This window comes from Mustela nigripes, chromosome 11, assembly GCF_022355385.1.
Source record: "Mustela nigripes isolate SB6536 chromosome 11, MUSNIG.SB6536, whole genome shotgun sequence".
NCBI classification, from domain to species: Eukaryota; Metazoa; Chordata; class Mammalia; order Carnivora; family Mustelidae; genus Mustela; species Mustela nigripes.
The window spans coordinates 33,575,194-33,589,009 of record NC_081567.1 but is presented as its reverse complement, the minus strand read 5'-3'; the positions used below and the strand labels follow the sequence as shown (position 1 = coordinate 33,589,009).

At 40.1% G+C, this 13,816-nt stretch overlaps 1 protein-coding gene across 7 annotated transcripts in view; it reads left to right on the top strand.

Annotated features, from left to right (window-relative positions):
- RBFOX1 (RNA binding fox-1 homolog 1) overlaps nt 1–13,816 on the top strand; it is a 1,460,760-nt gene that overhangs the window by 873,249 nt on the left and 573,695 nt on the right. For 5 of the 7 annotated variants that reach the window (XM_059415365.1, XM_059415357.1, XM_059415361.1 and 2 more), the window contains one exon: nt 10,824–10,865. The exons of the other annotated variants lie outside the window; for them this stretch is intronic. In XM_059415365.1, coding sequence (XP_059271348.1) covers nt 10,839–10,865 — 27 coding nt within the window. In that variant the 5' untranslated portion in view covers nt 10,824–10,838. The remainder of the gene's footprint in view (nt 1–10,823; nt 10,866–13,816) is intronic. 7 annotated transcript variants of the gene reach the window in all.

Here is a 13,816-nt window from a genome sequence, read left to right as displayed (position 1 = left end):
TCCAAAGCCAGCTCCTGGACCAGACAACTAGACTTAAGGAGCCAATTTCTAGTCCTCCCCAAGGCTGAAATGAAATTGTTGGGGGAGAGATGAGTGGACTTCCCAGGTTGTTCTCTCAAATGCCTTTTTTTCAATTTATACAACATGAGCCAGCATCGAGTTAATTAATCATGGCTGACTTGACTCATTGTTGTGACTTTTTGTTTTCATTTTTTTTCAATTGATTATCCCTCGCTTCCTTTCCTGAAGCCTAAGCAATTACTACTTCCACACACTTTTTTTCTCCCTTATACCGAAAAAACCAAAACCAAAACCAAAACGAATAAACAACAACAAAAAAAACCCACCCCAAATCCCCATAACAAATGAAAAAACCCAACCACTACAAGTGATGGGCTCTGTATTTTCATATCTGAAATAAACGGGACTGTCTGGCTGGAATCAGAGGACTCACATCGCTGTGGGATACATTTCGAAAGAGCAGCGAGCTTTATTACAACCAGTGCAATGGACTGCATTATATTCAAGGATTTGGGGTCTTCCTAAACTCAGATCTCTAATAAACATTTCATGTAAGAACCCAGAATTAGAGTAGGCAGACCAAACTTTCTTTTTATTTTTTTATTTTTCACATTTCCACAGAGGAGAATACAAACACAACTATAAAATGTTCCTGAAAAATTGGACTTGAGCTTTTCCTAGGACGGTCACCCTTGGTTTACCCTTCTGGTGTCTTGGAGAATTATTGACAGCTACCATTAATTGAGTACCGACTATGTGGGTAGGTACTGGGCGAGACCTGGGCTTGATACCCTACATCCAACTCCTCCTAATGGAATTAGGCTTGATGCCCTACATCCAACTAACTCCTAATGTAATTTAACCATTGCAATAACTATAAAAATCAGATTTAAAAAAATTATATTATTATGACACTATTCATTTGAATGTACAAAAGCACTGAGCATTCATTGCAAGAAGCTGAAATAATAGAACCCATGATTATGAGAAATAGCCTTTCTACTTCTTTATCCCCATTATTTTTCTCATTCCCAGGACATAAGTTTTGTGTTTTTGTTTGTAGTTTGGTGTTTATCATTCCAGACTTTTGTCCATGTATAAATGGGGAGATATATATATATGTGTGTGTGTGAGTGTGTGTGTATATGTGTGTATTTATATACACACATATGTATGTATACACACGCACACACAGAGCTTTTTAAAAATTGGATATTTTTTAAATTGGTTCGACTTGCTTTGTTTGATTCATTCTTTCATGGACACCATTTCATATCTATAAATTTCTAGTGAAATTTCTAGTGAATCCATAGTATTCCATAGTATAGATCAAGGGTTGGCAAATCATGGCCAGAAGCCAAATGCAGCCCACATTTTTCTGAAAATAAAGTTTTATTGAGACACAGCTGAAGCCATTCCTTGACACATGGATTTTGCTGCTCTCTCGCCACAAGGGCAGGACTGAGTAAATGTAGCAGACTCTATGGCCCTCGGAGCCAGAATTATTTACCATTTGACTCTTACAGAACAAGGTTTCCCCAGCCCTGTTAGAGGTGAACCACAATTTACTGAACCATTTTGGTACTGATGGACGCTCATATCTTCTTCTCCACGGCCCAGGTCTGTGGTGTGAGAAGTCATGTCCTCCCCTCCCCATTCTTCCCTCCATTCTGTGCTCCTAGCAGTGGAATCTCTGAGAGAAAGGAAATGCACATTCTGTGTTGTGACAGCTGCCACCTGCTCCCCAGCAGGTGTGTACCAAGTCACGCCCTAATCCATGTGCCTGACAGGGGCCCATTTACCCAGCCATCTTAAAAGGATAATATCAAACCTTTAAAAATTTCAGGGCAGCTATTGCCTATATATATTCATATATGTGTATACATATATACACTTTCTTTTTGTGTGTGTGAAAAGGAATCTGAGACTCCGAAAGTGTCATTGTTCAGCCAAATTCCCACAGCCTACAGGGAGCAAAGTCAGGATTTAAACCCAAATCACTGGCCTAAAAATGACTTGGCCTTCTGAAAACCCCTGACCCTCTCACTAATTCTTAATTTCTAGTATTAAGTTAAGCAATTTCTAGTATTTGTTGAATTATTCAAATGTGCCAGGTGATTGACTTAGTACTTTACCTGGATATCTTATTTTGGGCTCACAAGAAAATTAGACACCAGGTAGATACCATGTTATTCCCATCATACAGATGGGGAAGTTGAGAATAGGGAGATGATATAATATGGCTAATATTATGTAGACAGTCTGCCATGATTGGACTGAAACTGTCTGATTCCTGAGCCTCCAGTCTCCACTGGGGAAGAAACTCAACCTGCAAAAGGACCAGTGGACTGTCGTCAGAGAAATCTGATTTGGTGGAAAGTATCTCAGTCTACCCTCATTCAGCCACAAGGAGTAAAGTATACAGATCTGTGCATTTATGGAGCCCAACAACATAGTCATTTTATGTTCTATTGAAGACAACCACCGGTATATATAAACAGTATCATGTCAGGCAGAGCAGCAGAAGAGCACTTGCTAAGGACAAATGGGGCGCAGACTGGGGATGGGTTAAAAATGTGGGTTTCTTTGGTTGGGGTTTATTTCCTTGATACTGGGAGCTCTGCACTGCACTGATTCAAAGAGGGGCTTGAGTTGAGCTCTCTGGATGGCAGTTCCCTCCCGAATCCTTCCTCCCTTTATAACTTCTGAATGTCCCTCCACCTGTTTGTGCCTCAGTTTCCCCATCTGGAACATGGAGCTGAGGGTACGGTCTACTCACGATGGGGTGAGCGTTAACCACGATCTTCCTAAAGAGCATATAGCACCTTTTTTTGGTGTGTCCTAAAAATTAATGTGAAATTTATTTTACTAAAAATCAATTAAAATCATTATTCTCCCGTTAGCACAGTTAATATGAGCAAAATGTAAAGGTTGTGTGATAATAATGTACCTCCCTAACCCCCATGCCCCAGTCCAGGGTACTCCCTTACTTGTCCTGTCTTCAGCTGTGCTCTTTGTAATATCCTCTTCCCAAATCCTTGGGTAGTTCTGCCCACCCAACTCATATTCATCCAGTGAGGGTCAGATGAAGGACTCTATCTCTGGAAACACCTGACTGATGCCTCGCTCAACTACTTTTCCCACACAGCAGACTGGGTTGGTGCCGCTCATTTGGGTGCCTATGGGATCCCCCTTTATCACACTGGGACCTGACACTATAATTTCCATTTTATTCATCTCTTCCCCGTCTTTGGGATTTTTTTTATTTTTTATTTATTTATTTTTTTGGAAATTCACCACGTATCATTGATATCTGCATCCCTTCCCATTACACAGTGCTTGTCAGATAGTGGGAACTCAGAGTACCCCTGTGAAATATATACAAGAATCCTGAAATGCATTAAGGAAAAGGCAAACTGTAGAATTCACCCTAGGTCATTTGGAGCACATCTTCATAGGGAATATCATCTTATTTCAGAAGAATGTATAATGACTATGAAAATGGAGAATTTGAGAAATGTATGTAGGTACCAGCTGATTTGATGTATTGAGTTCTATGTTGCTAGACTTCTTTGGTGCTTTTCTTCTGGATAATTCACAATTGCCCTAAAATTTGGAATTTCTACCATAATATTATTTCAATCAATCTACCCATCTATTTATCTATTAATTTATTGTGTCTTATTTCTTTTGACTTGTACTTTTCCCAGTGTAACGTTTTGTTTTGTTTTTGAGTAGTGGTCCAATTGACCTTAATCTCTCCTCACTGTCCTATTTTGCTTGACTCTTCTGCCATATTGAATTCCTTGCACTCCATAATCTCACGGGGATTTCCACACATTCTCTTCTCTCCTTGAAAGGATTTTGTTTAATTCATTCTTTCTCTGGATCTGTTTTCTAAAAAAAATAACGATGACAAAAATAGCGCATTTTTTCAACTCTCTGAAATAAGGTGGCTGCACATCTTATTCATTGTAGCTAATGTTCCCTGTATTGTAATTATTATTTTTATTGCTTTCCCCCCCCCTTAGTAAGCTCCAGAAGACTTGTTTTTACTGTTGCATTTCTAGTACCTAGAACAGTGTCTGATATACAGAATATACAGCGTCTGTATGCACTTCTTGTTGGATACATGGAGGAATGGATGAAAAGACAAACGAATGAATAGATTCCAAAGACCATCCTGGTCTCCAGAAGAAGAGATCCGAGTAAGACTCAGTTCTTTCCCTTGTAGATCCAGTCTGATGTGTGGGAGGGGAAATCAAACTAACAATAGGGTCAAGATAAAGCGGGGAGAACTGATAGGAGAGAGCTCAGAGTCTGTAGAAGATGAAAAAGGCTGAGTTTGAGAAAGATTCTTCGGCCAGGTTGGCTCAGTGAAGACAGGAGATGGAAGAAGGTGAATCCCTTCTATTAAACCTCCCGTTCAACCAGGAGAGCAAAGGGTCTTGTGCTGAAGTTTATTGCTTCAGTTTCTAACCTTTCATAAGTGCTTACCTGGCAGCCCTATCAAGAGTGGTATTTGGTTCTCTGGAAGCATCTTAAAGGAGCAGCCCCAGATCTCTTACTTTCCCTTTTTCCATTTAGGCTATAAAATATATTGGTTCTGTGCATTACTGCCATGAGAGGGGGGAAAAAATACTGCACGTTAGTTTCCAAATGAAATGACATTTAGTGTAGTGTACATTTAAGATATTTTTCAAAGTTGGCTTTTAAAGAGTGCACTGGAGGGGTCTTTCTTCATAACAGATGATGAGAATTTACAGGTGCCTCTTGTCCTCTAGCCCTCTCTCATCACGGTGACGGGAAAAATATTGAAGAGGTCTAGCAGTAACTGGGGAGGCTTCAGAGCATCATGACCCCCTGCCAGATCCAAGTGTTGTGCGAGGAGCACAGTCTCGGGCTGTGATGGGACTCAGCCATCTTGCCCGACTGGCCAGGTTCGCTGTGTCACTTGGTGAAGAAGGGGTGGGGAGCAGCCCAGTTCCTCAGAAGATGCTGGTGTTACAGAGTTGACTTCCAACCAAAGAGGGAATGGCAGAAGTAGGCTCTGTTAGGCAGCGGGTAGAATGTGGTAGTGAGGACATCCAGTTCACAGAATATTTATGGGATCAGACAGGAACATGTCCCCAAAAGAAGAAGTAGGCTATTGTTACTAGAATAACGGCAAAAACAGGGTCATCTGGGTGGCTCAGAAAGTTAAGCGTCTGCCTTCAGCTCGGGTCATGATCTCAGGGTCTTGGGTTTGAGTCGTGCATCAGGCTCCAGGCTCAGTAGCCTGCCGCTCCCCTGCTTGTGCTCACTCTCTCTCTCTCTGACAAATAAACAAATAACATCTTTAAAGAAAAGAATATTGGCAAAACAATATGGAATGCCATGCAGGAAAAATTAAAAAACAAAAAACAAAAATGTAAAAAAAAAAATGTCCACTGTACAAATGACTCAAATGCCCTTTTTTGTTATATCCCAATCTCGTTTTCCTTGGGGCTCGATCCCAGGACCCTGAGATCATGACCGGAGCCGAAGGCAGAGGCTTTAACCCACTGAGTCACCCCAGGTGCCCCTGGCTTTTTTTTTTTTTTTTTAAGTGGTTCCTCTAAGGATTACAGTACATTACAGCTTCATGGCAGGACAACATTGCTATTTTCATGGCTACTGGTGAATTTTGCATTTGATACGCTCTGTAATAGGAACATTATAATGTGGCATCACACCACCTTGTTTAGGTCAGTAGGCTCCTTGCTTTTTAATTTTTTTTAAATTTTTATGTTTTTTTAGATTTTATTTATTTATTTGACAGACAGAGACCATAAGTAGGCAGAGAGGAAGGCAGAGAGAGGAAGGGAAACAGGCTCCCTGCCGAGCAGAGAGCCCAATGGGGGGCTCCATCCCAGGACCCTGAGGTCATGACCTGAGCCGAAGGCAGAGGCTTTCACCCACTGAGCCACCCAGGGTCCCCTCCTTGTTTTTTTAAATGTCATTGTGCTTCTGTGTTTGACAAACCCTCCCAGGTTTGAAGACACATGTTAAAAATATTGATCACGTTACTCGATAAAGCAATTTATTTAATTAATTAAAATGAAAGCTGTCACTATTACAATAACAATATCTGTAAAAGACACATATTTCTGCAAGCCACTGAACTAAAATATTTCCCAATTATCAATGTCCTGCATGACACAGAGCACGCTTTGAAAACCACAGCAAAGCATTAAGAAAAAAATATTGTCATCACTTTTTAATTGAACCTAGGTTTAGTTTTAGATTGAGATATGTGGCCTGCTCGAGGTAACTTTTAGATAAATAGGGTGAGTTTTAGGTTGGGAACATTTTGTTTTGTTTTGTTTCTGTATACAGATATCCAGCCTCGTTTGGTTTTGCGTATATCACATTTTGTTGTGGTGGTGGTTTTTTGTTTGTTTGTTTTGTTTTGTTTTCATTTTTTTAAAAGATTTTATTTATTTATTTGACAGATAGAGCTCACAAGTAGGCAGAGAGGCAGGCGGTGAGGTGAGGGGAGCAGGCTTCCTGCTAAGTAGAAAGCCCAATGTGGGGCTCCATCCCAGAACCCTGAGATCATGACCGGAGCCGAAGGCAGAGGCTTTAACCCACTGAGTCACCCAGGTGCCCCTGGCTTTTTTTTTTTTTTTTTTTTTAACGTGGTTCCTCTAAGGATTACAGTACACACATTCTTCACTTCTCTCGGTCTACATGGAGTCGATATTTTACCATTTCAGCTGGAATGTAGAAACCTCATTGACATATGTGCCCCTTTTCTCTCTTCATGTTGGGTTTATGTCAGGTACGTTGCAAACCTGGTGAGGCATTGTCATTTTCTGCTTCCAGCCATTACACATGTTTGAGAGAACTCAAGAGGAGGAGAAGGGTCTGCTGCATTTAAACTCACCCATATGTTGACGTTTCCGTGGCTCTTCCTCTCTTCTTGATGTTCCACGTTTTCTTCTAGTATTAAATTCCTTCCGTCTGGAGAACTTCCTGTAGCAATTCTATGAGAATGGGTCTGTTGGCAAGGATTTTTTTTTAGCTTCTTTAGTCTCTCACCTTCATTTCTTTTTCTTCCCTTTTTGAAAAAGATTTTATCTATTTATTTATTTGACACAGACAGAGATCACAAGTAGGCAGAGCAGCAGGCGGGGTGGGGAGGAAGCAGCTCCCAGCTGAGCAGAGAGCCCGATGCAGGGCTCCATCCTGACTGATGAGATCATGACCTGAGCTGCCTGAGCCACCCAGGCGCCCCTCACCTTCATTTCTATTGGCTGTTTTTAATGGAATTACAATCCTGGATTGACACTTCTTTCAATGCTTAAAAAAAACATGTGCCACCTTCTTCTGGACTTCCTGGTTTTTGTTTGTTTAAATGAGAAATTGTAGTTATTTGAATGGTTCCTCTCTCACAAATAATGCATCATTAGTCTCTGGCTGTATTCAAAGTGTGCTTTTGTTTTATTATTTTCTTTGTTTTGTTTTTCAGTTTTTAGCTGTTTGATTATATCTAGATGTGAATTTCTTTGGGTTTACCTCTTTAGGGTTTGCTGAGCTTAAATTTATAGGGTTATGTCATTTGCCGAACACGGGGAATTTTTAGCCATTATTTCTTCTAACAATTTTTCTGCGGTAAACTCTCTTTATTCTAGAATTCCAGTGACATGAGTGTTATATCTTTTAGTATTATGCTACAGGTCCCTGGATTTACTTTTCTCTCTCCATTGTTTCGATTAGGTACTTTTTATTCTTATGTATTCAAGTTCATTGAGTTCTTTCTGCTCTCTCCATTGTACGTTTGAACTCATTCCCTGAGTTTTATTATTATCATTATTATTTTTTCATTTAGGCTATTGTTCTTCCAGTACTAAAATTTCCATTTGGTTCTTCTTTGTAGCTTCACTTCCTTTGCCAACACTCTTTGTTTGTTTGTTTGTTTTTTTGTTTTTCATTTGCTTTCCTGTGTTTTTGCTTACTTGTTGGAACATTTCTAGAATAGCTGCTTAAAATCTTTATTTGACCATTTCAACATCTGTGTCATCCACATGTCAGTATCTCTGACTGTCTTTGCCCACGTGAGTTTAGGTTTTCTGGTTTCTTCATATGCCTAGGAATTCTGGCTGTATCCTAGGTACACTGAATATTTATGTTACGATACATCGGGTCCTATTATACCTGTGGAAACTGGTGATATTTTTGTGTTAGCAGGCAGTCGATCCAGTTAAATTAAAGCCGGAAGTTCTTACCTTCCTTCTGTGGATTTTGTTTCCAGTATCATTTCTGCTGTCAAAGACTTTCTGTAATAGTTGGATCTGTCCCACATGTGTGTGTCCCAGTGGCCAGTCTGGCTACGCGAGCAGTGGTCTGCCCAGTTCAGCTCGCAAAGTCTGTGGTAACTGTTGGGGTCATACGCAGATACGTGTAACTCGGGTGAGTGTCGAGTTCATAAAAGCAGTACATGGTATCATTTCCCCAAACTCTTTCCTTCCTTCCAAACTCTTTCTAGGATCCTCAAAGTATTTTTTTTTTTAATTTCCTAGGGCTCCCCTTTCTTGTTCTCTAGCCAGAGAGCTGGTGCTTTTTTACCCCGTTCTTGTGCTCCTATGATGAAGCCTGCCTTTGTGACCAAATGGAAGAGAGAACAGCCCGTGGGGATTCGCTTCCTACTGGGACCAGAGCATCTCACATCACAAAGAAGTTTTGTCTCTTCCAGATGTTGCGCATCTCTCTCTATCTGTATTTTGATGCTTAATCCTGGGCTCTAGGCCACCTTGAATCCATGCTAGGGGAGGGGGGCAGAACCCACCATGTGTCTAGTGGTACTTTGAATTCTCTCTTCCTGCCCACCCCACCTGCTTACCTTGCAGAGACTGCACTGAGTGGCGGGAGACTGGGTGAAGTGGGCTTCTTCCATCCTACCTTGAACCAGAACCTCCTCACCTGCTTCATTTACTATACTGTGGGAATATACACATAAAATAAAATTTACCATCAATGTAGGGACATTAAATACATCCACAATATTGTGCAGCCATCACTCTCTAGTGTGAGAACTTGATTTCATCTCCCCAAATGGAAACTACAAACCCCTGAAGCTGTCCCTCCTCATGGCTTCTTCCCCAAATCCCCTGGCCACGACCAATATGCTTTCTGTCTTCGCAAATTTGCACCACTTCATTTTTTAACAGTTCCTGGAGATAAAGTTTGCATACTATGAAGTCACTTATTTCAAGCGTATAAACCACGGTGTGTCTGTGTTTTGTATATTTATAGAATTGTACCCATTTTCTTTTGAATATTTTGGAATATCTCCTCCAGGTTGTTTCTTTTTTTTTTTTTTTTTTCTGTTATCTTTCTTCTTTTTAGTGATCTCTTTTACTAGTTTTTCTTAAACAAAAGAGGAATTATAACGTGTGCACCTTTCTACCTTCTTTTCTCAAAAACTACACAGTGCCTTTTGAGCATTTCCCACAGTTTTTCAAAACTGTGGTTCCAAATGCTGCCCGTTGTGCCATCATACGAATGTACTAGAATTTATTTTAATATTTTCCCATTATTGTACATTTTAATATTTACAAATTTTTCTTTCACACATAATGCTGTAGCTAATGACATATAAATAAACATCTGCTAGTATCTCTTCTTATTTTTTAGGTGCTACTCTCAGAGGTCATTTTCTGGGTTAAAGGGCATTGGCAAAACACCGATTTATAGATTTGGGAGTTCTGGCATATCCAAAATAAAGATTTTTGTTTTTGTTTTGGAGAAAGTACAAAGAAGCTTTCAATACAAAATACATAAAATATACATCAAAAGTCAGTTCCTAAACCTTTTTATCCTTTAGTAAAGGTTTCAAAATCTTGCAATATACTGTCAGATGTAAGGAGTCAGGGGTTGCTGCATTGGTTTAAAAAAAAAAATACGAGAAATACATAGAATCCAGTGTGACAGCGGACCCAGATTTTACTCCAGCTCACTATCTGTGCTGAAGGTAGAGTGCCAGTCCCCACAAAGGTAGAGTGGCCATTATATCACAGTCTGCCTTGTCACACCCACTTCACGTCTGCTGTCCCTAGCATCATCACTGATGCCACCAACCCTCTCCTCCAACTCACATCCATTTTTCCTGTTTGCAACATTAGTGGTCACTCTCAAGAAACATCCTTGATTTTAAGAAGTACATTTTGGTAAGGGGTGGGTCATCGAGGCATGGCGTATGTATCATGAATCTCTCTTTTTTGAGCTTACGATAGATATCACAAATTCATCAGAATTTCTTTGATATAAGCATGTCCCCGGAATTCTCCTCAACACAGTTATAGGGGGACTTAACTACGGTATGATCAGAACTGGGCCATAAAATGGAGCCCATTTGCCAAGGCATGTAGGTGACACTGTTGATCCTTGACAGGGGGCAAGATGTCATGTGATGGCCAATGCTTAGCCCCAACCGTTTTGAGTGGGCTTTCAGTGAAGAGCGGCCTTAGGGCAAGAGGGACCTTCACATGGAAGGAAACCATCATCCCTGGGCAGATTTTGCCTCCCATGTCCTCTTCGGGATCTCTCTCCTCATTGTTCTTCAAGACTCTGGCTCATCCTAGCTGTATTTCTGGATCACACGACTGAAAATCCAAGTGAAGCTCTGACTGTGTAGACCTAAAGGAAAAAAATTAAATGTGTAATTAATTAATTCTGGGTCTGCTTTGAGCCAAGTGATTAGAAGCAACTTTCCATTTTCTTTCATGTTGTTTTTGTGCAGAACCTGCTGATTTCCCCCCCTCTTTTTCTTTCCTTTGTAGGTTTCAAGACAACAGATGAATTGTGAAAGAGAGCAGCTAAGGGTAGGTGCATTTTCCAGTAAAATACTTCCTGGTTCTCGTTTCTGTATGATAAGCAAAAATTTCCTTGTCTCTCCCAAGACACGGGTTTCTAAATAGCGGGCTTCTTTTTAAGACTGGTAGAGTTGAAAATATTTATCCCAGCTAATTTAGTATTGATTGAGCTGGTAAATACAGTATATCTTCTTTTGAAGTGCCATTATAGTAGATATGGATTTTTTGATTTAGATTCAGCAATAAATACTTCTCTTCTGGAATTTGTTTGACATCATTGTACTCTTTTTATGTACAACACGAGGTCTGAGTAATAACAAAGGTCAAAAGGATGTCTAGCTGCCTTCTTAATGTGAATACCAGGCTGTTTGCTGAGTGGCTAAAATGCTCTCTTGCTGTTAACCAGGATAGGTGAGCCACGAATATGTCAAGGGCATTTTCTAGGAGAATTCGAGTCCTCCGTAGATCTTCTAGTTTTAGTGGCATTTGTGTATGTAGAAGAAAGAGACAGAATTTTAAACCTCGTATGCTATTTACCTTCTTAAAAATGAAGTTTTCTCAGTGCTCACGAGTTAGGGATAATAAGTGTTCCCCAGATGAGGGGAGGGTCGTTTGCTTATAAAGAAAGACAGCTGGTTGAACTTGTTCTCCTCATGGTATCATGGTTGATATCCTTCTTGGCGTTGATATGGTATTTTAAGAAACATCAGGATTTTCTCCACCCCCTCCCCCATTTTGTTTTGTTTTGTTTTGTTTTGTTTTTAAATGCACTCCTGTTTTGGATGGATGGCTTTGAAATCATAATTAGCCCCGTTTTAATGTCGCTGATGGAAGTTGGCAATTTTAACTGGACAGTGTGCCTTATCATCGTGTTTCCATATTAAAAAAAAAACTGGAGGAATACACTGCTTTTGAAAGCATCACAGTGAGGTTTGGGGTTGAGGGACCATTGTGCTCGAAGGGATCTAATGCATCGGAATAATTTATTAAACCAGTCTAATGTCATTTATACACAGCCTTGTAACTTTTCAGAGCATTTACTTAATGCCGGTCTCAAGATGACAATGATTTGTAGAGTTCTTTCCATTTTACAATTGCTGTTGGCATCAGGTTTGTTAAATCCTCGTGTAAAACAGAGTCTGGTTGCATGGAACTGAGGAAGTGAGTCGTGGATGTCTTCTTTTATGCATATTTATTTTATGTGGTCTCCCAGCATGGCCCTCTCTGTTAACCTCTCATCTATACCCACTTCATTCCTAAGTACCTGTGCCTACATTAGCTGTGACTCCTTCGTGAAATAGCCTTCAAGATGTTTTAAGCTTTCCTGAGCTCTCTTATTGCTTTTTCCCTGCAGTCTGAATTACTGGTTCATCCTGGTAAATAATGTATTGCAACTTCAGATTTCTCTTCCTGTTTGGATGAGGACGATGGCCAGAACTAGGTCAGAGCTAGATAAAGAGGAATGCAAGCTTTTGTCTCCAGGATCCCTGATAAATTCCTCAGAATTAAGATAATCCTGAAATCTCTATTGCAAATGAGACTCGCTTGGCAAATGCGGGGCTCCCGAGGTAATGGAGCGCTTGTGCGCAGTTTGAGGGGTTTATTATTTTGCATTGATGAGGACATTGTCAACAGGGGTGTGGTTTACGAACAAGAATGGTGCCCTCCCCTCTCTGTTGAATAAATTCAAGCAGGTTTGATACAATGGGTCATATAGTTCAGTCCCCGTGTGGCTCCAATAGCCCCATATAAAATTATCTCTAATACCATGAATTGGTGCTTTGTTTGTCGTTGCTATTACAGTTTTTGTTTTTATATCTTCAACTAATTTATGTTGTGAATCAATAGAAAACACGTTTCAATTGATGGAATGCACATTTCTGTGGTTTAAAATTTAAATGATACCACAGGGAATGCAGTGAAGACTTCCTTTCTGGTTTGAATCTTAGGCATGCAGTCCCTTCCTGGAAGTCGCCCAGTTTTCCTGTGCACTCTGGCCCTCCACATCTGCCGATATTTACTCTGTCTCTGCCTTGTCTCTCAATCCTAGCCGTGTACTCAGCCCCTCTACTACCTGAAAAGAGAACTTTCTTGATTAAGGTGATGGCATTATTTTGGGGATGGGGGGTCCCTGGAAGAAATGTGGTTCTGATTTGAAATGCTAATACTCGGCCTTCTCAATGAAATGCAGTTTCCTTAATCTCAGTTTTTTCTTCTTAGAAAGAGAGCCAGTGGGAGAAAAACAGTTACCTGTTTAGTTACCATCACCATTTCAGAGTGTCTGCCTGCCAGCTACACTTTCAAAAGTGTGTTTTAAACACAGCAATCAAGCTGCGTTTCCAGATTTGCTGTACAAGATGACCAGACCGTGGGCATGTGGTCAAGTTCATATTTCTTCATTAGTTCATTCTGTTATGTTGTCAGAATTCAGGGATGCAAGCAGGTAATTGTAAAATGCATCCCTTTTTTTTGGCCTCCTGGAAACAGCAGCTAATGCAGAAAGGTACAGCTGCTCTTTCTGTTTTGTGTGTGTGGGCACTGTGTAGGGACTGGCATGTCCCAAACCTGCTCCTCTGCTTTCCTTTCTCTTTCTCACAAATTCTAAATTATTTTCTTTCCAAAATGGACTCCAAGGTACATGTTCTATAAGATATTATAGATCTGAAACAAATTCTCTGACTTAGCTAATTCTCTAATTTTTTTAAAAGTTGAAGAAAGGCAAATTTTTTTTTTTTTTTTTTTTTTTTTTTTAGATATCTGCAGGACGTCTCAGAGCCTTTAATATGCAAAAGTGAAGTACAGGAATGTGGAAATAATATGCAGTGTTTTGTAAAATCATCTGATCACAGAACATTTTTGGATGCAGAATACACTCTGAGAAACACTCCTAAAAATCATATCAGTTTTTAATTTTTTTCCCCACCTAGGATGTCATAGTCTATAAATACAGAAAAGCGATG